At 43.0% G+C, this 27237-nt stretch overlaps 3 protein-coding genes across 5 annotated transcripts in view; 2 read left to right on the forward strand and 1 right to left on the reverse strand.

Moving 5' to 3' along the window:
• The first annotated feature begins 762 nt into the window (after positions 1-762).
• Positions 763-5419, forward strand: LOC308645602 (synaptic plasticity regulator PANTS). The gene is made up of 3 exons (XM_081287844.1): positions 763-814; positions 952-1119; positions 4466-5419. The coding sequence occupies exons 1-3, from the start codon at positions 791-793 to the stop codon at positions 4589-4591; spliced, it is 318 nt and encodes a 105-aa protein (XP_081143970.1). The 5' UTR covers positions 763-790; the 3' UTR covers positions 4592-5419.
• A 4202-nt stretch (positions 5420-9621) lies between these two features.
• On the reverse strand, positions 9622-12950 carry MRPL40 (mitochondrial ribosomal protein L40). Its single transcript, XM_081287843.1, has 4 exons — positions 12760-12950; positions 12380-12457; positions 10906-11064; positions 9622-10047 (listed from the first exon to the last, which is right to left on the reverse strand). Exons 1-4 carry the CDS (start codon positions 12810-12812, stop codon positions 9723-9725), a joined length of 615 nt encoding a protein of 204 aa, XP_081143969.1. The 5' UTR covers positions 12813-12950; the 3' UTR covers positions 9622-9722.
• An 846-nt stretch (positions 12951-13796) lies between these two features.
• Positions 13797-27237, forward strand: part of HIRA (histone cell cycle regulator) — a 101121-nt gene continuing 87680 nt past the window's right edge. Inside the window, exon 1 of one of the 3 annotated variants that reach the window (XM_081287828.1) lies at positions 13797-14000. In XM_081287828.1, coding sequence (XP_081143954.1) covers positions 13964-14000 — 37 coding nt within the window. In that variant the 5' untranslated portion in view covers positions 13797-13963. The remainder of the gene's footprint in view (positions 14001-27237) is intronic. The other 2 variants (XM_081287829.1, XM_081287827.1) reach the window with 2 other exon arrangements.

Below are 27237 nucleotides of genomic sequence, written 5' to 3' on the forward strand. Positions count from 1 at the left end.
CAGTGTCTTCTCCTAACTTGGAGCCAGCCATCTCAACAAGACCCCTGGGAAAACTGTAGCTTTCTCACATACTTTCAGACCCACTGTTATCCCTGGAATGAGCTCAGCAACTGCATTGTAAGGGGCTCCTCAGCAGATGATTGAATTTCATTCAGAGAGCCATTACATAGGTATTACAAGGCATTTGTGTGAACCCACCAGCTGTACTTTTGCCTCTATCACCTCTCTCTGCTGGGAATGCCCATCTCTCAGCCTCCTCTTCCAGCTTGGGTTCCTTGGGGAAGTCATCTTGCACCCAAGGACCACCAGCACATATCTCAGACCCAACCAACTCTTGTTATTTTGTGACTACATCTTCACCTCTGGTCACTGCAGCCCTGCAACACTTGCAAGTTGATGCTTACAGAACCTGTTTTCAAAAATGAACTAGATCTTCGAGATTTAAAAAAATAAGAATGATGTAAATAATTGGGATATCCGCGACAGCCAAGCACATGGCTGTGTAGCCCAGGACGCCAGACACTAGCTGACTACACCAGTCTGCCTTGGTCACTGCGGGTCTCTTGGAACACATTTCCCACCCTGCCTTTCTTCCTGTCACCGCCTCTGGCTGTTATTGGCTATTGAACTCAAACGTCCTGTTTATTGGCACTTCTTAGGAAGTATTTGGTAAGAGTTGCACTTTCTTGGAGTTCATTGGTTCTTCAATGTGTCCGTTACGTATACTGTGTTCTCCTCAGTTTTCATTGGGTGGTGGGCGGATGCACTGTGGCTTGGCAGTAGATTCAACATGGCCGAAGGCAACAACTGGATGGTAAATGTAGTGGGCGACAAGGGTCCGCGGGGGTCTGGTCCGACTAGGAAAGTAGATTAGCAGGGCGAGGACTGGACGGGATCAGGGGCGTGGAGCGTGTCCGCAGAGCCCGGCTCAGACGCCATCTCTCGCCTCAGCCTCCGCGACCCTGTGAGGCCTACCAAGCTGAGTGGAAGCTCTGTCGCAGCGCCCGGAACTTCCTGCATCACTACTATGTCCACGGGGAGCTCCCGACCTGCGACCAGTGGCTGCGCGACCTGACCAGTTGTCGCGACTGGGAGGAACGCCATAGCACCGAGGCCCAGGTGCGCTGGGAGAGGTCTGGGTGGAGTGCGGTGTGGAGCCCCCAGGCCCTGGGCATTTTGCAGGCGATTACTGGAGTCCCTCCCCTCACTTATTTTGAAAAATATCCCAAATTAGTGTCATGTGATTTTCGGAGAGCGTTAAGAACAAAAAAGGAAACAGAAATATAGTTTGGAGAGAGGAGGGCCGACCTTCCAGTCTACAGCAGACCCGTAGAGCTTGTGATACTGCTGTTCCTGATTTCAGAGCCTTCACTTAACCCCAAGGGCACGACTTAGGAAAAGAAAGTAGACTCAGGTGCCCTGAGGAGAGGGTGGGCTGTAGAGGACTGGAGATGTGGTTGAGTACCAGGGACCTGAGGGGCCTTGAAAAAGACTTCAGAATCTAGTGTCCAGTTTAAAAGAGAAGCATAATATTGTATAATTTTTAAAAGATCAGTCTGGCTGCCGAGGTGCAGAGAGTATATATCTTAGAGGACCAGGGAGATAGTAAAGAAGTGGTTATAGATGTCTGTTGGGCAGACAGTTATCATGTTGAAGGCTCTTTGGGATCCAGGGGGAGTGCCAGGGAACATAGAAGGGAGCCAACACCACCAGCCAGGAGCTTCAGTGTTGTTAAATACTCTGAAACAAACTGATGTGGAAACCAAGCTGCTATAATAAAATGATGACAAGTGCACAATAAGTGAAAGTCAAAAACATGGGAGAAAGCTTGTAGTTTGTATGTTATCTACATAAACTCTTGTCAATATGAAAACAGAGATGATTGCAGAACAGAAAAATGGACAAAAGGTACAAAGAAGCAATTATTGAAAAAGAAAACCAAGCTAGGCATCATGGCAAACACCTGTAATCCCAGTGACTCTGGAGGCTAAGACAGGAAGATTGCAAGTTCAAGGCCAGCTTTAGCAACTTAGCTAGGCCCTTAGCAACTTAGTGAGACCATGTCTCAAAAAATAAAAAGGACTGGGGATATAGCTCAAGTGGTACTGGGGATTGAACTCAGGGGCACTCGACCACTAAGCCACATCCCCAGCCCTATTTTGTATTTTATTTAGAGACAGGGTATCACTGAGTTGCTTAGGGCCTCACCATTGCTGAGGCTAGCTTTGAACTCATGATCCTCCTGTCTCAGCCTCTTGAGCCACTGTGTTCACTGTGTGTTCTATCCCTAGTACAGAAAGAAAGAAAGAAAACCAAGCCAAGTGTGGTGGTACAGACCTGTAATCCTAGGGATTTAGGAGGCTGAGGCAGTAGGATTACAAGTTTAAGGCTGGCCTCCACAATCAATGAGACCCTCTCTCAAAAAATAAAAATGACTGGGGAGGGTAGCTCAGTGATTGAGTGCCACTGGGTTTAAGGGTTTAATCACCACTGCCACAAAAAAAAAAAAAAGAAAAAAGAAAGAAGACAAGCAAATGGCCAGACTGAAGTAAAAATGGCAGATTTGTTAGCCCAGTGGAAAGTGTTTATAAAGAGTTTTTAGAGTCTGGGGGCACTCATGCAGTTTTGTTGGGAGTGTCTAGTTTTCTGATTGTTTAAGCATCAAATGCACACCTTTTGAACATTTATTGTTACTTTTGGAAGCTTATCCTAGGGATGTAATTAAATAGTAGTGCTCAAACTTAAAAATGTTCACTGTACCAGTGTTTATGATAATACAGAAAATAAAAATAAGTTTCATTAATAGACACTTGATCAGATAACTTTTTCCACATGGGAAGAACTGCACAGCAGTTAAAAAGAATAGATAGCAGCCAGGTGCGGTGGTGCACGCCTGTAATCCCAGTGGCTCAGGAGGCTGAGGCAGGAGGATCACGAGTTCAAAGCTAGCCTCAGCAATGGTGAGGCCCTAAGCAACTCAGTGATACCCTGTCTCTAAATAAAATACAAAATAGGGCTAGGGATGTGGCTTAGTGGTCGAGTGCCCCTGAGTTCAATCCCAGTACCAAAAAAAACAAAAAAAGGATAGATAGCAATACCTGGGCATGCCTACAGTATACAAGATTTTGTTTAGTGAAAAAAGTAAGAAGTAGATTAGATAGCAGATTATTCTATTTTAAGAGAAACATACAATAGCCTTAAAACTTGGGATTAAGAAGGTTTTGGGGAGGCTGTTAACTGCTACAGTAAGGATAGCGATTTGGGGTCTTTCATATTCTGTGCATTTCTGATACACCCCTCACCACCCCCCACCCTTACAGTACTGGGGATTGACCCCAGGGCCTAAGGCATGCTGGGCAAGCACTCTACCACGGAACTACATTCCCAGCCCCTTCTGATTGCTGTGTGTGTGTGTGTGTGTGTGTGTGTGTGTGTGTGTGTGTGTATTGCTGGGGATTGAACCCACATGTGAGGGAAGCACTCTTCCAACTGAGCTATATCCCCAGACCCCTTCTGATTGCTTTTTAAACAACAAAATAAAAATGTTTTATTTGAGGAATTGGGGGTATAGCCCAGTAGTAAAGGACACTTGCCTAGCACTGGGTTCAATCCCTAGCATTAAAAAAAAATTTGAGACAAAAAAGCTTGAATAAAGACAGATAAATAGATTAAATTATATGTGTAAAGAGGCCTGCATAGCACAAGAGCCCACTCAACTTTGTAATATGCTGCCCTTTGTCTGTCTTGGGTTTAGTGGCTGAGAGAATCTGGTGGGTTGAGGTACCTGTTATACACAGCCTCACCCAGTGGTCTGTCCTATATTTCCTCCCCACAGTGGCTATTCCCACCTAGAGCCTCCACCCTCAGACTTAACAAGTGAAGTAGTTGTCCCAGACTTACCAGGCCAGCCAAAGCCATCTGAACCTAAGGCCCAGGACAAGACATCTTAAAATTCCTCAATTGCCAGACATGGTGATACATTCCTATAATTCCAGCCACTTGGGAGGCTGAGGCAGAAGGATCATAAGTTTAAGGTGAGCCTCAAGAAACTTAGCAAGAACTTGCTCCCCAAAACCAAAAAGGGCTAGAGATGTACCTCAGTTGTAGAGTCCTTGCCTAGCATGTGCCAGGCTCTGGGTTCACTCCCTAGTACTGCAAAAAAAAAAAAAAAAATTAAAAAGTTAAGCAAGCTATAAAAGTCCTTAAATCAGAATCATCTACACAGTTTTCCACAGTAATTTATGAGAAAGAATGGTCTAGATATGTGTGCTAATATGGAACATCATTAAGATTTCTTGGGTGGAAGCCATTGAGCTATGAAACTGCATACTCTATTCTTCCATTTGTCCATCAATGTTTAGGACGGTGCTGGAGGAGGCGGGTGGTACCAGGGCCATGTGATAATTTTTGAGTCCCTGGAACTCAGCCATGAGGCAGAAAGTGACCTAGAATCTTCTTTGCACAGCGATCCCTCTGTGAGAGTGAGCGGGCACGTGTCCAGGCTGCACAGAAGAACACCCTGGTGTGGGCCCTGAGGCAGCGCCCTCCTGCTGACTGGCACCTTCCTCTGCTGCAGGAAAAAAATGAGTGACAAGCATCCCTCTCCTTGGCCTGTGCAGCTTCCTCAAGTCTGTTTCAAGTGGAGCTGACACACAGCCCTAAGAACTGTGACCAGCCCAAACCATCTAATGGGAGGGACCCCCTTGAGTTTCCACTCAACCTGTTACACAGAACTGGACATCTGTAGCCCTAACCTGCTTGTCTCTCACCAGCATCAGGGTATCTACCACCACAATGCACTGAAAGACTATTACCCTCTCTATACAGATTATGGGAAGCCAAGTATTGTGGCAGGTACCTGTGAGCAGTGAGGCCAGACTTACTAATGCCTACCCTAGGCATAAGTCTCTGGGTTATAGGATTCTCAGGATAACTTGAGTGAGAACCCTGACAAGTGTGGACACTTGGTTAAGTCAGAATGAGGTGGCTAAACAGTTGTACTTCTATGAACTACTCTCCTTGTCATTGGGAAATAGACTACCACATCCCAGGCTTTATGATTACGTATTGCAGCCTTTGACATCCAAGCATGCTCAATTCCACTGCAGATGCAGGTGGGGTGTGACAAGCAGGCAGGAGCTCACTGGCTCCTCTGCACTAGGAAACTTCATGGAAGGCTCCCAAGGAGGCCCTTGGAGATTTTTTAAGAAGTGCACATAGGAATAGAAAACAACCTTGCAAAAGTTCATGGAATATTGGTGTCAAAAACACAAATACAAAAGGGCTGGGTCTTTTATTTTAAGGCTGATAAGTTTTCTTCAAATAGTTTCTATTGTAATTTAAGGGAAAGACAAACATTAAACATCAATATATGAGTCTTGGGGTGGACATGTCAAATATATGCATATGAACACCAAGAGCACTAATGTGTTTTTTTTTAGAAGTTTATTACTAAATAAGGTGGTTTAGCACCTTGTCGCTGTGTAACTGGCTCCAAGTGCAATGCTGAGGACCACTTTGGGTATGTGTCCAGCACTCTCTCCTATCCTTTCCTGGATATGGGTAGTGGGTTAAATATCTTTCGATTTGTTCTTTGAAACAAAATAAGTGATCGTTTCAGAAAGGCATACATTAACAAATAAAATTTCCAAGTGTGTTTTCCGTGCTCATGTGAATGGTGAGGGGGGTATGTGCTCACAGGATCTCAAAAGCAGAGGAGTGAAGTCAGGGTTTCCCCACCATAGCGGGATAGCCTTGATGTAACTAAGCTAAGCAGGGAGAATCCAGCCTCAATGTGGCTGTATTAATGACATACATTTCCAGCTAATGAAGTCAGAGAAGGCAGCAGCTAAAGATCTACAAGAGTTTTTCTCAAACAGGGAAAAGGCATCTGAATTTTGGATTCCTCATTTTTTTAAATACTTACTTTTTAGTTGTAGTTGGACACAACACCTTTATTTTATTGATTTTTATGTGGTGCTGAAGATCGAACCCAGGGTCTCACACATGATAGGCGAGAGCTGTAGCTCTACGGCTGAGCTACAACCCCAGCCCTGGATTCTGCATTTTATACCCGAAATTGTATCATCTACCTTGGAGGGGGGTGGGGCTGGACATGCAAGTAAAGCTTAAGGGAACCCTCCCCCATACGCACCAGTCCATGAAGGACTCCTCCCACTACAGCTAAGCTCCCTGCTGCCTGCTTTTTCAGAGCTGTGTGCATTGTGGAGCTATGTGCACAAAAGACATTCTGGTTTTTGTTCTTTTCTATCTGAATATTCAGGTCCTCCTCCTGCACTGCTACTGTTGCATTTTGTCTGTCTTCCTCTACTGAACAAGTTCTACATAAATAATCTCTGCACAGAATGTTCTTGCCTGTGTGTGTGTGTTTGATATATAACACAGGGCCTCAGGCCTAGCCAAGACTGCAGTCTTGAAACTGATAAGTTGCCTTCAAATAATTTCTATTGCAGTTTGAAGAAAGAACAAACATCAACAAATATGAGTCTTGGGTTGGGGGAGTAGTTTAGAACATTTGCGCAGCATTCACAAAGCCCTATTTTCCATCTCCAACACTGCAGTAAGAGTCTAAAATGAGCCAGACACAGTGGCACTCACCTGTAAACGAAGCAACTGGGGAGGCTGAGGCATGAGGATTTCAAGTTTGAAACCAGCACTGGCAATTTAGCCAGAACTTGTCTTAAGACAGTGCTGGGGCTGGATGTGGGTGGTGCATACCTGTAATCCCAGTGGCTTGGGAAGCTAAGGCAGGAAGATCAGAGTTCAAACCCAGTGATCAGGGGCCTGGTTGGAATTCTCAGGTTGGTGGGTAGCCACAGACCTGACCTGACTTGCTTTCTACAGAGACCTTTGGCTACTACTGCACAGATAGGGACTGGAGTGAACTTGCCCAACATGGACAGATCAGTTGTCTACTGTAGTAGGACAGGCAAAAGGTTAACAATAGCTCAGACCTCAGAGGTAGCAGTGGCGGTCAAGGGAACCAGTTACATTTGTTATTTGACTCAGAGGTAGAGCCAAAGAACTTAGAATTCTTATGCTATACTTTTATTCAGGGCTGGTAAGAATTACAAAAGTAAACCACATACTAGAAGAATCCAGAAATAAACTCTTGCATATATAGCAAAACAATTTTTGATAAAATGATTCAATAGGGAAAGGACTGGCAAAACTGGTCCGTATTGAATAAAGCTGGATCTTATTCAGTTGGTGGACACCAGTAATCTGAGGAACTTGAGAGGCTGAGACAAGAAGATTGCAAGTTTGAGACCACCCCTGGCAATTCGGTGAGAATCTGTCTCAAAATAAAATGGGCTGGAGCCTGGTGTGGTGGCACACACCTCCCAGCAGTTTAGGAGGCTGAGGCAGGAGGATCACAGGTTCAAAGCTAGCCTCTGCAACTTAGTAAGAGCTGGGTGTGGTGGCACATGCCTATAATACCAGCCGCTCAGAGGCTAAGGCAGGAGGATTGGAGGTTCAAAGCTAGCCTCAGCAAAGGTGAAGTGTTAAGTAACTCGGTGAGATCCTGTGTCAATAAAATACAAAATAGAGTTGGGGATGTGGCTCAGTAGTTAAGCACCCTCAATTCAAACCCTGGCACCCATAAAAAGGCTGGAGGGAGCTATGTAGTTCAGTGCTTGCCTAGCGTGTGCAAGGATTCTCCCCCCTTTAAAAAAAAAATCACAAAGTAAAAAGGCAACACACAGAATGGGAGAAAATAGTTACAAATCATATATTTGATAAGGAATTAATCGAATATATAAAGCTGAATGTGAAAAATAATTCAAAAATGGACAAAGGACTTGAACGGATGTCTCTCTAAAGAAAATGTACAAATGGAAAATAAACACCTGAAAAGATGTTCAATGCCATTAGGAAATGTAGGATGGCTACTGTTAAAAACAAAAAACAAGTGTCAGTGAGCTCTGGTGCACTATGTGGAGGGAATGTATAATTGCTCAGCCTCAAAGGAAAGCAGTATGGGTTTCCACAAAATATTAGACATAGAATTATCAAAGAGTCCAGTGGTTCCACTTCTGGGTATACACCCAAAAGAATTGAAAGCTGAGTCTCAAAAGAGATAGCATAGCAGCATTATTCTTTATAGCTAAAATATGGAAGCTGTCAAGCACAGTGGTGCACTCTGGTAATCCTAGTGATGCAGGAAGCTGATGCAGGAGGAATGCAAGTTTGAGGCTAGCCTCAGCAATTTAGGGAGAGTCTGTCTCCAGAAATAAAAAGAGTTGGGAGTAGTGTAGCATGCCTGTAATCCCAGCAGCTTAGGAGCTGAGGCAGGAGGATGGTGAGTTCAAAACCAGCCTCAGCAACTTAGTGAGGCCCTAAGCAACTCAGTGAGTCCCTATCTCTAATAAAATATAAAAAGGGGCTGGGGATATGGCTCAGTGGTTAAGTGCCCCTGGGTTCAGTTCCTGGTACCAAAAAATAAAATAAAAAAGGACTGGGGATGTAGCTCAGTGGTAAAGCACCCTTGTGATCAATCTCTAGTTCCACAAATAAATTTTTAAAAATCAAATGTGAAAGCAACCCAAGGGTTGATCAACAGAAGAATGGATGATCAAAATGTGGTACATCCATAAAATGGAATATTAATTCAGTCTTAAAAAGAAAGAAAAAACAAATTTTGATGCATGCTACAACACAGATGAACCTCTAGGACATTATGCTTAGTGAAGTAAGTCAGTCACAAAAGACAAAACACTTTTGACTCTACTTATATGATCTTAGGATTTCTAGGTTCTAGAATGGTTGAGAAAATAAGCATTTGTTGTTTAAGCCACCCAGTTTGTGGTATTTTATTATGGCAGTCCAAGCTAACTTAACTTATTCACCATTCCAGATCAGTAATAATGAATAATAATGCTGTGAGCCCTTGGCTTCAGCTAGCCTCTCATATTTTTATAGGGCACAGGAGCTTTAGCTAATGTGTCATGGCCTCACATCTCTTGAAGGACAGAGCAGCTTTAACTAAGGTGTCCCTGGTTTGCTCTACCTTCTACAGCTTCGCTCCCCAACTTAAAACCCTAAAGATGGCTGGGCACAGTGGTACACATCTGAAATCTTCAGAATTTGGGAGGCTGAGGCAGGTCAGTAAGTTCAAGGCTACCAGTGCAACTTAGATCCTGTCTCTAAATTAAAAAAAAAAAAAAAAAAAAAAAGGCTGGAGATATGGCTCGATAATAGAGTGCAAACCAGTACATGCCTACCCCCCACCCCAAAAATAAAAAAACTCAAAGTTGGCTCTCCTGTCTGTCCTACTGTGAAGATCCTACATCTGGTGTACTTTTCCAGTTAACAAAATCCTATATATCCTTCACCTCCACACCTCTGGGTTACTTTGTGCTTCTGCAAGTGGTATTTTGACTATAAAATTTTCTTTTTTTTTTTTTCCCTCTAGTATTGGGATTAAAGTCCCTGGGATTAAAGGCCTGAGTCACTATGCCCAGTTGGAATCTTCCTTTTTACTCATATTTTTTTCCCACTGGAAGGTAGAGGTTGATGTCTTTGTCATCTTCTTTCCAGTACCTGGCATAGCAGTATCTCTCACTCCCATCCATCAGATGAATTAATTTTGACAGAGGCTTTTGATTAAATTTTTATTTATTACCAGCATGTTCAATCTTGTGGAAAAGAGCCCTCATACTCCTAGGGGCAGATTGGTTTAAGAACAGGTGTGTTGAGCTTTATCTCTTGAATTCTACCTGTGTGTATATCTTGGTGATGTCATTGTACCTGCCTTCAGGGGGCTGGTAGTTAGAGATTGGTGGTGTGTAATTCGGCCCTTCCCTCTCAAAGGGGAACAGGCTGAGGTTTCGCTTGATGGCCTCAGTGTAGAGCTCTAGGGACTCCAGTTTCAATTCCTGTAGAGCTTCTTGCTGGGCCTCTAGCATAGCTCTGATGGCATCCCTCTCCATCTGATGCTCTTGCTGCTTGTATAGGGACCACCTCTTCAGAAGCAGAGCTCTCCGCTCACTTTCCTCAAAGGGAAGCTCCACCTGAGGCCGCTGTCTGTGAATGCACAAGTTCAAAAGTGTGAGGCTGGGAAGTACTGACTTCATTGGCAAGGCAGTCTGTGTAACTGCACATGCCCCAATCATCCCCCTGGCTAGGCACAGACAGGAATTAGAAAAGAAAAGTTTAAAGTTTGGGACAAAGGAAGAAGTGTAATATTGAATGTGGTGGCAGCTGCAATGGATGCTAGAAGCCAAAGTTTTTTGTATACTCTGAGAAAACTGGTATTACTTTCTCAGCCCCAGGCAACACCCTTTGGTGAGTGATGTTACTAGAGAAAAGTGAAATGAAAGCCAAAATCCCAGGGAGAGTCTTAATACAGCTCTGTGACACCTGCTATTTTCCACTTGCATGGCAAGGTGCTGCTCTATGAATTGTGCACACTTTTCAAGAAAGCAGCAAAAGTTGCAAACCCTGCATACAACACAGTTGCAACATATACCAACTACTGAGCATTTGCATGATAAACAAAAAGCTGAGGGTTTTCTATTGTGGGGATGGGGCAAGGGCTGCAGACCCAAGGCCCACGTCACAAATCACAGCCAATATTCTTCAAGGGGAAAAAAAAAACATGAATCTTGCATTAGTACCGATGCAAATTTGTTTGAGCATCTGCACTGGACTTATCAAACAACTGTTTGATTTACTTTCCCATCCTTAGCCATAGAAGGGCACCAATCAGAGAAGTGTTCTCCAATTCCCAAAAGGCACAATCAAGGAAATAAGGGCTCAAAAAGGGTCAACTTGACTCAAACATACTGACCCATTCTGATGACAGGCATGAACTTCAAAATGAAATTAATGGAACTCCTTCCCCAACCCCCCAGGACTTTAAGTCCAGAGGAGAACCCTTACCTTGATTTATCCAAGAACCTCACAGGGGTAATAAAATCTTCAATAGGAATTAACTCTTTGCTAGCCTTTTCCAGTTTTCGGATCCTCTTTTTCAAACGGTCCTTTGCTGCTTGATCTTTTTTGGGATCTACCTTCTTCTTCTTTCGCAGAGGTTCTGCTCTAGTGGATAAAAAGCAAATGTTAAATGTTTTCCTCATCCATCTCATGAGAGATACAATGATAAGTGAAGTGCCTCATATTTGTACTCTGGGGAAAAAAAGTTGTGCATGTTTCTTATCCTATGAACTCGGTGGCATAGAGTGGCAGTTCCATCCCGGTGTCCTTGTGAGAACAGATATGGGTGCCAGGAATAGGTATGAAATCATGGTTGGGTGTCAGGAGTAAACTAAAGTGAAGTGTTCATTTTTAATCTTAGGATTCTAGTGTGCCATAGGACTGCACTGAAAAGTGAAAATACCAAACTGATAGAATCTCATTATTCACATTTTAAATGGATTTATGATTTATTAAAATACTTTAGGAGGCTGGAAGATGTGGCTCAAGCCTTAGTGCAATCACCTGGCATGCGCGCAGCACTGGGTTCATCCTCAGCACCACATACAAATAAAGATGTTGTGTCCCCCGAAAACTAAAAATAAAAAAATATTAAAAATTCTCTCTCTCTCTTAAAAAAAAATATTTTAGGACTAAGAAAAGACAACATAGTAAAAGTGACTGGTATATTCACTTGTCAGTATTTCTTTTTTTTTAATATTTATTTTTTAGTTTTAGGTGGACACAATATCTTTATTTTTTATTTTTATGTGGTGTTGAGGATGGAACCCAGCGCCCTATGCACACCAGGCAGGCACGCTACCGCTTCAGCCACATCCCCAGGCCGAGTATTTCTTAACACTATTCCCATCTTTGAGCTTTGGCAAAAGTCTGTTATTAGGAACACATCTTCCAGTCATAACTTACTATTAAAAATAACCAAATCCTAGCCAGGTTCTGTGGGGCAGGCCTGTAATCCCAGTGGGCAACTTAGCAAAATAGAAAAATAGAAAATAAAAATGGCTGGGGAGGTAGCTCAGTGTAAAGCATCCCCAGATTTAATCACCAGTACCAAAGGGGGGAAAACTGAATAATCCTGGATAGGGCGTAAGAGTCCAAGATGGAAATACCTTTAGGCTTCGAACCTCCTGGTACCCAGGGAGTCAGAATGAGTAGGAGAGGAAGGCCCATGGACAAACAAGCTGTGTCCTTGGCTAATTGATATTTATTCAAAATACTTTTACAATTAATTTTTTAAAAATTATCAATAGCAAAATATGGGACAGAGCCTGTTGACAGGCAGCTGCCCAAATTTAACTATGAAAAGCTGTGTAGTGAATTTTGCAAGCCAAATGTGGAGCAGTCTTACTTTATTCTGGTCACATGCACAACTGTTTTTTCCCACACCCGCAAAGAGATCCCGGCCGCGGTTGAATTTTACCTCATGGGAATGAGTTCCCAGAAGGACAACAATGAAGCTCTCTGGTGGGTGTCTCTGACCTGTGTCTTCCAAGAAAGCCTGAAGGAGACAAGGTATGTATAAATATCTAATTTTTTCCCCGCTGCACAGGAAAAGAAAATGCGCACACGCATAAAACTTGCATCCGCTAAACCTGGAGCTTTTTTAAAAATACTAGATATTACAAATAGGTCAATCTGGGGATTTTTCAAAATCTCCGGCTTCACTATAGACATGATCAGCTGACTCAGCCCTGACACAACCGTGGACAAGGGAGATAGGGAGGGAGCGCAGAAATCCCTGCCGCCGAGATCCCGCACATGCCCAGAGCGCCCCGCGACCATGCCAGAGCCCAAACTCACCGGCTTACAGGACGCAGAGCCTGCACCCCACATAGCCGCGCCACAGCCGCCATGGCTTGTTTTGCTGCCGACTGGCGGGCAGCTTCCGGGCGCCCCCCACCTTGGCTGTCCGGCCGGCTGAGCCAAGGACAGAGGTCCAGTAGGCTCACTGCCGGGCACTTCACCGTTCCGGCTTCTGGAGACTGGGCTCGAGCCTGGCCCCGCCCCGACGCAGTCCCGCCCACAGCGTCCTTAGAGCGGGCCGCATGCTGCGGGAGTCTTTCACTTCGCGGTGCGTGGCGTCCTTCCTTCCGCTTTTTTTCCACGGCTGTGAGCCCGCTCCTACGGCAGGCCTTATAACGGCCGCCCGCTGCTTAGAATGTTTGGCGTGTGTCCCAGCGAAGGTCTGGTCCCTCTGGGCAGCCAGAATGGCCGAGAGGGCGTCACTCTGCTCTACCCGGTCCAAGTGTCCGCGTCTGTGAAAATGATCCCGATCTTCCAATAAACGCGCCTTCCTGGGCCTCTCCCGCCACCCTCCCCGGAACTGGGTCGTTTCTTGCATTCGTTCAAATTCCCGGCTGCGGCCGTCAGGTGGTTGCATCCCAGCGCCTGCACGGGCACTGGCTCTCGCTAGATGCCCAATAGCGCCGGGGCGAATAGTGTTGATGAATGACATAACCTAATTAATTAGTCGAACTCAGAACCAGCCGGGGACACCTGGTGACAAGCTATTAGAACACTCAGGCTCAGTCTAGCTCTCTGGATCGCCAGGCCGGCCGAGTTGCAACTCTAGGCTCTGCTAGGCCACTGCTGCCCGGGCCGCCCCGCCCTTGGTCAGCGACAGCATTACGCTTGACCCAAAGCGGAGCCACCTTAAGCTGCCCTTGCCTGCCGTAGAGCTCGGTCGGCCCTGTCCGCGTGGGGAGCGGTTTCCCGCCGGGGCGATTTGGCAGGTGCGCGCCGTGACTTCCGGCGTTGCCCGGGAGCCGCGGGAGGAGGAGCGGCACAGGGGATGCGGCTGTGGTGGCGGCGGCGGCGGCCAGGCGCGGGGGGCGGCAGTGGCGGCGGCGGGGGGCGCGGGCCGGCTATGGCGCGGCGGCGCTGAGGGTGCGAGGCGGGCGGCGGCCGGAGGGTGGGCGGCGCGGGAGGAAACTACGGCGGTGGCTCCATGGCCCGGACGCGCTGAGGGACGCGGCTCTCGCCTCAGCCCGGCGGCAGCCGAACAATGAAGCTCTTGAAGCCAACCTGGGTCAACCACAATGGTGAGTGCTCGCAGGGGTCGCAGGAGGCAGAGTCTGGAGTGGGTTTGGGATCCATTGTCGAGTTGGGGCCTCTTACAGGCCCTACCCACTTCGTCCCAGACGCCCAGTGCCGGTGCCATAGCTGCGGAGCCGGCGGGAGTAGACTTTTTCCGCCCAGGAGGCTGGCAAACCTGGGCACGTGCTCTGAGTTGGCTGCAGCCAAATCCGCCTTCTCCCCAAGCATTGACACTGACTCCTGCGCCGCTCATCCCTCATCCGTAGAGGGGCCGCGGCCTGGTTTACTCGCTGGAGTTGGCCTGAGTTCCTGCCAGGTCCTGCCCTCGTCTGCACTAGCTAGTATGTGCTTAGATGGTCCTGAGTGTGAAACCCGGGCGCTATACCTTTCGTGGCCTTTCAGTGGTGGGGTGAAAAACTAGAATCTTCAGGAAGGGTTGTTATTGCCCTTGCTGAGCCCTGGAGCTGGTGACAGTGCCCTCACTCAGGGGCCTGTGGTCCTGGAATAGGAAGGTTTAGGTCCATGTCCCATGGAGGATTATGAAGGAACTACCTTTATTGCTTAGCTGGGATATCAGGGTGAATAGGATTGGGGCCAGTAGGACACAGGTGTGCTCTGGAGAAGGACTTTCTTAGGTTTATAGTGGTAGCTCCAAAGCATATGGTGGGAAACAGACTCATCCACCCTTGCTGAGACTTGACTGTGATACAGAGAGGCTAGCGGTAACCAGCAGTGTTGTCCTAGTTCTGCCAGGAGTTGGTCTTTGCTCCCTGGAGAAAGGAAGAGAGGACCCCCCACCCCACCCCATTCCCCATGACTGTACTGGCATTCCAGGAAGGCATCTCCAGGCAAAGGTATCCCCCCTCCCTTGAGGCAGATCACCCTGCTGCCCTCTTGTTTCTTACTTCTACTAGGCAGTGTGACTAGAGGGAGCTTCAGTTTTAAAACAAGAGAAGTGGATGCTTTTGCCTTTATTTACATATGTAGCTTTGGCATTTTGAATTTGATCCCAGAATGCTCAATTTCTACAAACTTAATTCAACATGTCTTAACCTTCTTTCAATCAGAAGTGCCCTCTCCTTCCATTGTGTGATACCTTCCCCATTTTTCAGGAATCAGATGGTTTCTTTTTGAAACCATTTCTGCCCAAGTTATTTCACTAGATGTTCTTTACAACTATCCCTGTGCTTTGCCTGTTTGGAAATTATGCTTGTACTTTCCACAGATCCAGGGCAAGGACTGCCTCACTGCCCTATGTATTCCCTGATAAACTCAGCAATGCTTTCCATATAATGGTATATGGTAAATGTTGGATAAAACAGGTAAGAAAGCTGAGGTTTCCATAATTTATGAAGATGCAGTTAGGTTTACTGTAAGTGAAAACAAAAGACCTGAGCCTTAGTTTCCATTATCTTTTTGATCTCCAAAAGCATTTCCTGATGTATAGGGTATAGATCTTTCTCTGAAAAACTGGGCAGTTATTGAATTATATTGCTTGGAATCAGTAAAGGAGACGTTTTATTATGAATTAGTTTGCTCTGTAAATGAAGGTGCAAAGAAGTTTTTTATTTTAAAATGCTTTGCCTAAATACATTTGTTATATAGCCTACCTTCTCCAGTCTCTTCTTCCTTCTGTCATATAACTTTCTTTTTGTTAAGCTCCTTTGTAGGACAAAAGTGTTACACTGTGTAAACATAATTATGTCAATATGCTTAAATGATTATCTAGGTACAAACGAGTGAGAGTCTGCAACCAGGTCAGCAGTCAAATGTACCAGCCTGGCAGAGCAGAGAGAGTGATGAGCCCTGAGTCTGGGACCCTTCTAGAATGGAGTGTGATGGTTTCTGCTCTATGCACTTCACAGTATAATTGTGAAGTTCAGCTGGAAACAGAGATGATAAGAACTTTTTCCAGACCATAAAATGCCTTAGAAAACTAAGAGATAATAATAATAAAACATATCAAGACTGAGTGAATGGGATTTAACTTTTTTTTTTTTTTTTTTGGGTACCAAGGATTGAACTCAGAGGCACTTAATCACTGAGTCATGTCCTCAGCCGCCCGTTTTATTTTTTATTTTGAGACAAGGTCTCACTAAATTGCTGAGGCTGGCTTCAGACTTGTGATCCGCCTGCCTTAGCCTCCTGAATCTCTGGGATTACAGATTTGTTCCACCAGGAAAATGACGACCAAAGTATGCCAACAAACACTCAGCAGATTTAACATCTTTTAAACATGTTCTTTGTCAAATTTTCTTTCTTTTAAAATCTCCTAAAATGAACCTCAGCCTCGTGGAATAGCCAGGGGGGCTGTCGGGTAAAATTACCACTATCTTGGAGGAAATTATGTTGGTCTGAATCACTAATGAGCAGGCCTGTAAAGATAATTGTGAGTAGTGGATTCTCATTCAGAGCCTGAGTGGTAGGTAGTGGCCATTAAAATCATGCTTACTTTGGATGAAAAAACAAAAGCCATGTTGCATTTTCATTGCACTTTCTGGCTACCTCATTCTTCATACTTGTTTCCTCTTTCATGTAGCATGAACACACTTTGTTTTCTGAGTCCAACAGGGGAAGGAAAAGACAGCTCAGCATTTTTCCCTGGAGTGGCAAGGGATCCAGACAAGGTAGAGAGGGCAGCTAGAATAGGTGATGCTAGAGGAGGGAGAAGTGTTTGTTGGCATACTTTGGTCGTCATTTTCCTGGCTGATAGTAAAGAAACCCCTAAGGTAGTGTTTTTCAACCTTAACACTATTGACATTTTGGGACATGTAACTGTTGTGGGATGCTGAGCAATATCCCTGGCCTCTACACACTAGATTCCTGGAGTGCCCTCCACCACTACCCTTTAGTGACAATTTGGTGAACTTTCTCTGGCATTTGGAACTAAGTGCTTCTGGCATTAATTGGTAGAAGGTAGGTCTGCTGCTAAGCATCCTACAGCCTACGGGACAGCCCCAATACAAAGGATTATCCTCTTTAAATGTCAGTTGTGCCATGGGTGATGAACTTTGCTTGGGATGGAAAAGTCTTTGTTATTATTTGCCTTTTCTTGTATTGTCTTATTGTTCCAACTAGTTTGTAAACTTCTTGAAGACAAGAGGTTGTGACAACCAAAAATTATCTCCAGGCATTGCCAGTGTCTACTGGTAGCCAAAATTACCCCCAGTTGAGACATTCTGATCTAAATTTATGTTAATAAATCTTGATGTTATCTTATTACAGAGAAATTAGCCTTGGGTACAAAATCAGACTGGGTTCAAGATGCCATCATTTATGAATTGGATTCTTGGGCTGGAAACTTACTTTTAGGCTTTGGTAAAATTTTATTAAGGTAAAGTCTCATCTTATCCACTTTACCCTATACCCAAATATTACAGACTCTTAGATATAAAACAATAGCTAATGGTATGTATCATTTATATAGGAGTTATATGCCAGGTACTGTTCATACACTATTCTGTTCTTCAATATATTATTATTTTAGGCCTGACCAAAATAAATTTCATTTTTATAAGTTAGGTTAGGATCATATATTAGTCAGAAAGTGAAAGCAACAGGGTTTTTAGAATTAAAGTTTGTAGGAAAATGCAGTTGGTATATTTAAAAGATTTCATTGAGATTCATGGCTCTTCCATCCCTAGGCCTTTGGTCTTGAATGTTTTTTCTGGAAGTCTCATTCCTGGGCAGTTTGCACTTTTGTTTAGCTCTTGGGTGAAGTCCATTCTAACCAGGAGGGCCTGGACTAAAAGAATTCTTTTTCACTTTTGGCCTCCAGTCCATCCTTCATAGCACTGTTGTAAAAAAGATAGTTGGCAAATTTTCCACAATAGGGTAATTTGCCAGTTAATTACATTGTTTTATGGTGTATATTTTATTTTTCTCCTGTCCTGTAATTCCCATCCCCTCACCCCCTTACCACCACCACCATCACACACAAATTTGGTCTCATTCTGAAAAGGATTTTTAAGACATCCTACTGAGACAAGTCAGCTTATTAGGAAAATGCAGCTGGATGGGAGGAGTCAGGAGTGGGTGTGGTGAGGGCTGGCACTGCTGCTGGCCAGCACTGCAGTCTAGTGTCTGAGAATGAACTGGGAGAGAATCCTATTGGTGATATATGATTACAGTGATTGTGAGATAAACTTGGCAACTGCTGCAGATCAGTGGTTCTTAAACAGGACATTGTCTGGAGAAATTTTTGGGTTTACAAATGTGGGAGGCTGAGTGCCACTGGCATCCAATTGGAAGAGTACAGGCTTGCTGCTAAGCATCGGGTAGCATACAGGATAGCCTGAAGTACAGAGAATTATTCAGGCCCAAATGTCAGTAGTGCTGAGGATGAGAAACTTTGCTCTGGATAAGAAAGTTTTTGTTATTATGTACCTTTTTTTTTTTTTTTTTTGTCTTACTATTCCAACTAGATTACAGACTACTTGAAGTTAAGGAAGATAAGAAGTTTGCCTTTTGTTTTGGAATCAGTTAATCCTGTTCTGGAATCTCTTGTGCTTTGCTGCCTACTAAATATGTGACATAAAAGGTTTTTTTCCATCTCTCTTCCTGATTTGTTCATGTAGCCAATAACATTTGCCTTACCTGCACTTTGTGGTGAGTTCTCTCCACAGTGTCTCTTTGCTAATTTATGCCTGAAAATGATAGAATTGATTTAGGAAAATAACCAGAAATATCTGAAGAGAATTCAGGAAAAAAAAAATAAAAACTAGATGGGATTTTCCTCTGGGTACAATGCATGTAAGTTTTACACTAATTTGTGTGCTAAACTTTGAACCTTTCTAGTGAGAAGTTCTGTGGGGATCCAGAAGTAACAAGGTTCTCCCTGTATATGGAAAGCTATGTGGAAGGTAGAAGAGATAGATATCCAGACTATATTCTAGAATGCAGGGCAACCAGAAACAAAAGCTACAGAAAAAAGTTGTGATTGTTCTGGGAAGGAATGACTTGATTCCATTTTGGTTTGTGGATATATCCTTGGGCCTGAGCCTAGACACGAATAGGATTGTGATGGTAGAGAAGGCACTGCAACTCTTGAATAGTCAAGACCAAAGACCTGGATGATAAGAGTATTTAGAAAAAGACATAAAACCATGTTAATAGTAAGGCTGAACAGGAAAAGAGGGATAATGGAATTGGGAGGCAGAGCCATAAGCATCTTGCTAAAAGCCTGGACTTGTTTCTCTGGGCTTATCCAAGGGGAGCATTGAAGTTTCTGAGGAGGCTGGATGTGATACTTATCCTGTTGTCCTAGGAAGGCCCTGGAAGAGTTAGAAGGCAGTTCTCCAGGTCTTGATGAGAGATACTGAGAGAGGTAGGGAGGTCAGAGGTGGTAGAGACAAGAAAGATTGGGGAGGGCCTGAAGAAAAGGTAGAGGTAGAATCAATAATACTTGGCCATTACAGGAAAATTATTGTAGATTCGGGTCACTCTGGGTTCGTTTCTTTCTTTCTTTCTTTCTTTTTTTTTTTTTTTTTTGAGTTGTTGATGGAACTTTGTTTTATTTATTTATTTATATGCAATGCTGACACTTGAACCCGGTGTCTTATAAATGCTAGGCAAGTGCTCTACTACTGAGCTACATCCCCAGCACTACTGACATTGTTTTCTGTTTGTTTATTGCTGAAGTAGCCATAAGCAGAGAATGCAAAAACAACTTTATCTGAGAGCACTCTTACAGACAACAGAGAAATACCCTGTTACTGAAATACCTCCCCCCAATGATTTGGACAGATTACTTTGTTCAGTGTTAATCTGTTTGCTTACCCCACTAGGCTCTCCAATTTGGGACTACTAGGATCAACAGTTCTCTAATCAGGTTAGGGTTAGGGTTAGGGCTATGGTTAGGGTAGGCTTATACTTGCCCTTGTGCTGCTTCAGTTTCCTAAGTTGCTGGGATTACAGGCATGAGCCACCACACGCAGCTAGCTAGTTCTGTTCTAGAAAACTTGAGGGCCCTTTTTCTCCTTAGAAGGACAGCTTTCTAGAAGTTAGTAACAAGAGCCTTCTCATTCCTGGAGAATGCTGTTCTATGGCTGCTTCTATGGTCATTCAGAGTGCGCCAGGCATGGTGACTCACACCTGTAATCCCAGTGACAGGGGTGGTGGGGGGTGGGGGCCTGAGGCAGGAGGATCACAAGTTCTAGGCCTGCCTCAGCAATTTAGTGAGTCTCTTAGCAACTTTATGAGATCTTGTCTTAAAAAAATTAAAAGGACTTTAATTCTAAATATAAAAATATATTTAATAAAAGGGGAAAAAAGGGCATAGTTCAGTGGCAAAGCGCCCCTGGTTTCAATCCTAGTACCAAAAATCAATCAATCAGTATCAGTGTGCCCTGGGGCTTTTATTTTATTTTTTTAATTTTTATTTTTTTAAAGAGATAATTTTTTTTAGTATTTATTTCTTAGTTTTTGGCGGACACAACATCTTTGTTTTGTATGTGGTGCTGAGGATCGTACCCGGGCCTCACGCATGCCAGGCTAGTGCGCTACCTGAGCCACATCCCCAGCCCCGCCCTGGGGCTTTTAACTTGTAGATCTCTCTTGAGGTACTTGGTGACCCTTCTCTGACTTTTGTTTTTTGAGTATTCTCTGGTCATGGGGGATTAACGGAATATTTTCAGGGAGGAAAAGAGGTGGAACCTGTGTGTCTTTCCTGTTGGCTTTATTGGGCCAACTTAATCATGTGTCCTCTCTCTTACCAATATCCATTGCCTACTGGTTTACATGAGAGCATGATAGATATTTGAATAAAGAGACTATCCCACTAGAAGTTAGCTCCTAGAAGGCAGAGACTTTGTCTTTGCATATGCTCTATTCCCAGAGCCCCCCTTGTTGCCTGGCTCACACCACAGTAGTCACTCAGTAAATGTTGATGAGTGTTGAATTCAGGAAGAAAGTGATAGAAGGTGGCTGGTGGATGGGAGGCCAACAGCATCTACTATCCTTGGCTAGTAGAGTTGATTGGCTTCAGAAGACTTCTTGTTCATCCTAGCTGGCTCTTCTAATAGAGGAGATTTTATGGTGGAATCTCTGGTAATTCCAGTGATAAGGGGATGCACTCTGCCCAAGCTTCTCTACCTGAGGAGCTCCTTTATGTGATTGTGTTGTTCGAAGCTTTCCATTTAATGGGAGGAGACTAGATGAAACAGAACATATAGCAACTAATTTTAACATCCCTGGCAAAGAGAAACTTGGGGATGTAGCTCAGTGGTAAAACTTGTTCCTAAAAGCAATATTTGCCTTGATGCATTAACCAACTTGGGACAGGCCTAGTTTCAGGGAGGCTTCCCTAGCAAAAGCCATGGTGGTGTGGGACAGACAGAAGGGGCAGCCAGCCTTCTTTGAGGACCAGGGGTAGATCTTTGCTGGAGTGAACTACAGACCTGCAGCATCTTTCAGTGAAGGGTACCACCTGCAGCATCTTTCAGTGAAGGGTACCACACAGAGAGGACACTGAACACATTCACCTGTTCAACAAATAACTCTATGCCAGGGGCTGGACTAAGAGTTGGAAATAGCAGCAAACCAAGTAGCACGCAGGCTGTGTTGAGTAGCAGCATATGATACATATATCTGCTGGGGGTGTCGGTGTATGTAGGAAAGAGGAGGTGTAGAAGGGGATCCTCTTGGGAAGATACAGCATAAATCCCAAACAAGAGCCATTAGAAAGTTGTAGATAGGTGAATATAGGGAGAAACAGCAGACAAAGATTAGGAATGCTGAGGTAGTGATAGGGTAGGAAAATTTTAAATAGGAAATTTAAAATTTTGAGGGTGTAGCTTGAGTAAGGTTTGAGCAAAGACCTTGTCTGTGGTCATTCAGAGTGCACCAGGCATGGTGACCCACACATGTAATCCCAGTGATTGGGGGGGGGGGGCTGAGGCAGGAGGATCATAAGTCAAGGCCTGTCTCAGCAATTTAGTGAGTCTCTTAGCAACTTTGTGAGATCTTATCTAAAAAAAATTAAAAGGACTTTAATTCTAAATATAAAACTATATTTAATAAAAGGGGGGAAAGGGCGTAGCTCAGTGGCTAATTGACTCTGAACTGGAGATTTTGGCATATAGGAGGATTATCAGGGAGTAGTCTTAGAATCGTATCTGTGTGGGAATGAGGAAAGCAGATGGACTGAGAGAAAGCTAATCTATAATGCAGGCACAGCAGATTCACATCTGATCCTGTAGGGAGCTCTGGAGCTTGAAGAGCCCTTCAGAGTTGTCCTGAATTGGAATAAGGTGCCCAGGTCTTTGTACTCCTACTGGAGAAGATCCAATAACTGGATGTAGACTGTCTTGGGAAGAGGGCCTGATTTTGGTGGAAGTAGTTCTTTTGAGGGCAGGTCCTATCCAGAGAAGCACTGCTGGTAGGTGTCTTGGGCTGCCAGCTATATAACTGTATGGATTAGTCCTTGGATGGAGGGGACCTGGGCATGATCCCATGGCATCTACTGTAGGTGATGAAGGTAAGGAAGGTGCCATTTTAGGTATGGACAATGTCCAGGAAGTTCTAAGGACTAACAATGATAGGTGAGGTAAGATCTAGAGTGAATAGGAGACTGACTAGGAATACCTGATAGATTGCTGGAGGCCGTGATTCTCACTGCATTAGAAGCAGAGGACTACTGTGATCTGACTTGGGCATTGACGGTCTTTCCGGCTGCTGCACTGAGACTAGACTGGGTGTTGGAGGCAAGGGAGAAAGCTGGGAGTTAGGAGTCTCTCACAATGATCCAGGCACAAGATGATCATGGTGGTGATGGTCATAATGGTGCAAATGGTTGGATTTTGTGTGTTGAGTATACTTATATATATATATATATATAGTATACTGCAGTTACTCCAAAATCCCAAACTTTTTGAGTGCTAACATGATGTTACAAGAGGAAAATTTCACACTGTGAAACTTTGTTTCATGCACAAAAGGACTTAAAATATTGTATGTTTACCTTCAGATTCTGTTTTTAGCCTGTGTGTGAAACCTAAATTAATTTGATATTTTGACCTGGATCCCATCCCCAAGTTATCTCATTATATTTGTGAAAAACTAAAAATGTAAAATACTTCTGTTCCCAAACGTTTCAGATAAAGGACACTCAACCAGTATTATACAATATTTTACATATAATATATTTGTATATTACATGCTGTAGTCTTTATCATATATAGAATATTGCATAATTGATATATTAATGTAATATGATATATTATTTGAATGCATACATAAATTATTTTTAGGTATGGTTTACATAGTGAAATGCCCAAACCTTTATTGTGCAGTCTGATGAATTTTTACAAACCAGTATACTTTATAACCTATTCATTGATCAAGATATTAAAATGAACAGAAATTTTGAGTTATGGATATATTGGGAAGTAGAGTCAACAGGGTGAAGCAGGGAAAGTAAAGTGTGGAGTAAAAGAGGACAAAAGGATGCCTTGCTTTTATGGAGAAGGGAGTTGCTGTCTGTTGAACTTGGTAAAACTGTGACAGGATCAGATATGAAAAGGAAACTCATATTCAATTTTAGACAGGGTGGGCCAACGGAGGCCACTGTACAGAGCCTTGCCTAAGTAGCTTTTTGATGAGTATGGCCTCTCTTACCATTTTCCCTTTTTGAGATACTAAAGCTCCATTCTAATGCTGCTGTTAAGGAACAGGACAAATACCTGAATCTTGCTAGTGACAACTGCCAGGTATAATTATTTCTAGAATACTACCTCTGGTATATTATGTGTGGACCTGGATAATGAAGCATTTTATGATTTAGTGCTTTTTAAAAAAATTTATTTTAATTATGCATGACAGTAGAATGCTTTTATATACTTTGAAATATCATACATAGATGGAATATAATTTCTCATTTTTCTGATTATACATATTGTAGAAATCACATTGGTCATACAGTTACATACATACATAAAGTAATAATGTCTGTTTTGATTTAGTGCTTTTAACTTATAAAATTTAAAATATTTTCCTCATTATAAAAGTAATACATGTTCAGTTTAGAAAATGCAAAGAGGAAAACACATTGTTAAAATCATTTTTATGTGGTCTCGTCTGGGGATGTAGCTCAGTGGTAGAGTGTTTGCCTAGGATGTGCAAGACCCTGGGTTTGGTCCCCATCACCACAAAACAACAACAAATCCACTATTTTTATGTTATCTTTCAGACCATTTTGGGGGGAAAAATTGGATGACTTAGTGCTTTTAAAAAACACACTTTTTTTGACTTAACATTATAAAAAGTCTGAATTTTTAAAGGCATTAATTAGCCAAATTTGTTACCGTAGCAGAGCCACTGTTTTAAGTGTTTAGCCTCCTTTACAGACCATACATAACTGGAATAATTAAAATGTTGCTGTGCAAATTTTTCACTTAAATAATATCTTGGTTTTGTTGTTTTCTCAATTGTGATTGTTGTTAAGCTGACCTCCTCCTCCTCTGGAATATAGCTATTAATTTTCTAATGGAAGCAGATGGAAGCTAGTAGGTTTATTTAAGTTCATTTTGCAAATAGCTTTTAAGAAATATCTTTGTTCTGCAGAATTAGAGGAAAGGGGTATGAAGGAACAGAACTGTTACCAAAACTTTATTATGTTGCAGGAGAAGTGATTAAATTCTCTAAATGATATACCTGTACTTTATTCTACTTTAGCTGGGGGTGGGAAGAGTTGAATGGTTACTACAGTTTCTTCCTATGTGTTTTCAGTCCTTGAGTCATCTGATACCTATGAGATGTCATTGTCTGGAGCTTAGTAAAGAAAGTTGGGAGAAGTGTTTGTGTTGAGAGTGACAGAGATAACAGAAGCAGATGGCTCTGAGCCAGCCAAGGGCTTGCTTCCCACCTGCAGGCAGTTGGTGAAATCTGAGTTCCCCACCACAGGGTATCAGGAGCCTGCCTTCCAGAGATTAGGGTGCATGTGACACTGATGGAGGGCTTCAAATTTGACACTTCCACTGCAGGCTTTCTTGAGGCATTCAGCAGCAATTGTTGATTGCTTAATATGTGCCACAGTATGGGTTTAGGGCCTTAGGGATGAATCAGTGAGTAAAACAGACAAAAATTGCTGAGCTCAAATTGCTAAGCTCCTGGGGTTTACATTCTGGTGGGCTGGGTAGACAGACATAAAATAAAGGAAATTATATAGTATGTAAGAAATAGCTAAGGAAAAAAAAAAAAAAAGGTTAGTACCAGGTTGGTTGGTTGTGCCAGGCTGGGGAAATACTGTCTTTTCAGTATTTCCAAAACCCTACTTTAAAGTATAAGTAATTCTCAAAACCCTACTTTAAAGTATAAGGCATACTTAAAAGTGTAAGTGTAAGAGGGTGACATTGAGCAAAGACTTGAAGGAGGTGTGGTAGGGAGTCATCGTGTATATCTGGAAGAAGAGCCTTCTGGACCATAGAAACAGCTATTGCAAGGCCAAGGTGCAGCAGGCTTGGTGCAGTCCAGTACCAGAATGGAAATAGTGTTGAGGATTAGGCAGGAGACAGAAAAGGCACAGAAAGATATGTGTAACTATTATGCAGGGCCTGTTGGCTTTTCCTCTCTCGGTGGCCTTAACTGTCATGAGCAGATAGTGGGTAGAGCAGTTTGGGATGGAAAAATTTGAAGTTCCAGTTTGGAGATGATCAGAGTGAAGTGTCTGGTAAGTACATAGGTCATTAGCTGCATATTAGCTGGCATGGTATGCTTAGATGAGTTTTTCCAGAGAGATCACTGGTTAACAAGAAAATAATGTTTTATTATGACCTAACATTGGTGTTTTGATATTTACCTTTATTGCTTTTATGTATTAATCATATATATATATATATATATATATTCCATAAACAGGCCTTAGTGATATGTGTTTGTCTGTCCTTCCTTCCTTCCTTCCTTCCTTCCTTCCTTCCCCTCCCCCCCCCCTTTTTGGACCAGGGATTGAATCCAAGGGCCCTTAACCACTCCACTTAGCCACATCTCCAGACCTTTTTTAAAAAATATTTTTTAGTTGTCAATGGACCTTTTATTCATTCATTTATTTATATGTGGTTCTGAAGATCGAACCTAGTGCCTTACACATGCTAGGCAAGTAGACAAGTGCTCTGCCACTGAGCCACAATCCCAGCCCTCCCCAGCCCTTTTTATTTTTAATTTTGAGACAGGTTCTCACTGGGTTGCTTACATCCTTGCTAAATTGCCAAGTTTGGCTTTAAACCTGTGATTCCCCCTGCCTTAGCATCCAGAGCTACAGGGATTACAGGCATGTGCCACCACACCCTACATGTTGTATATATTTCTTGTAGATTCACAGTTGTATAAAAAAAAAAAAACTAAGATACTTTGTGTACTTTCCCAGTTTCTCTCAATTGAAACATTTTGTAAAACCATGGCAAAATATCGCATTGTTGTTGACAGGATTCACCTATTTTTGTAAATTTTTCTCTAGTTTTATTTGTACTTATTTGTGTGTATGTGTTTTCTTTAAAATGTTATCACTTATCATAGGTCTATATATCCACCACTGCAGTCAGGCTAGTGAATATTTCTAATATATATATATATTTTTAATGGGTACTATGGATTGAACCCAGAGCTCCAGTGTTCTAGGTAAGCACTCTACCACTGAGCTACATCCCTGTTTTATTATTTTATTTTGAGACAGGGTCTCACTAAGTTGTCGAGCCTGGCCTTAAATTTGAGATCTTCTGCTTCAGCTTCCTGAGTACTTGTGATAACAGGTGTCACCCAGCTTATTCCAACACTTTATAACCACACCCTTTTCCTTCCACTTTCTTCTGAATAATGGATTTAATTTTTTTGTTGCTGTTTTGGGTAGCATTTTTGTAATTGTAATTAAAATACACATAACATAAAATTTGTTATCCTAACCATTTTTTTTAATTTTTATTTTTTAATATTTGGCGGACACAACATCTTTGTATGTGGTGCTGAGGATCGAACCTGGGCCGCACGCATACAAGGCAAGCGCGCTACTGCTTGAGCCACATCCCCAGCGCTATCCTAACCATTTTTAAGTGTACAATTAAGCAAGGTTATAATTTATATTGCTGTGCATCCAATCTCCAGAACTTTTTTTCCGTCTTATAAAACTCTATATGCATTAAGCAACAACTCTCCATTTCCCTCTCCACCTGGCTCCTGAAAACTGTCAGTTCTACATATATTTCTGTGAATTCTAGATATCTCATATAAGTGGAGTTACACTTATTTGTGTTTTTG

Source organism: Spermophilus citellus (genome assembly GCF_964194105.1).
Source record: "Spermophilus citellus genome assembly, chromosome: 3".
In the NCBI taxonomy this organism is placed as follows: Eukaryota; Metazoa; Chordata; class Mammalia; order Rodentia; family Sciuridae; genus Spermophilus; species Spermophilus citellus.

Bases quoted from the DNA above. Each gene is read 5' to 3' on its own strand.
- LOC308645602 (XM_081287844.1), top strand. From the start codon at position 791: ATGGCCGAAGGCAACAACTGGATG. The intron at 815-951 runs GTAAATGTAGTG...CTCTCGCCTCAG, and splicing joins CCGAAGGCAACAACTGGATG to CCTCCGCGACCCTGTGAGGC. The intron at 1,120-4,465 runs GTGCGCTGGGAG...TTCTTTGCACAG, and splicing joins GCCATAGCACCGAGGCCCAG to CGATCCCTCTGTGAGAGTGA.
- MRPL40 (XM_081287843.1), bottom strand. From the start codon at position 12,812: ATGGCGGCTGTGGCGCGGCTATGTGGGGTGCAGGCTCTGCGTCCTGTA. The intron at 11,065-12,379 runs GTAAAATTCAAC...TTTATCCACTAG, and splicing joins TGGGAACTCATTCCCATGAG to AGCAGAACCTCTGCGAAAGA. The intron at 10,048-10,905 runs GTAAGGGTTCTC...GTGCATTCACAG, and splicing joins AGGTTCTTGGATAAATCAAG to ACAGCGGCCTCAGGTGGAGC.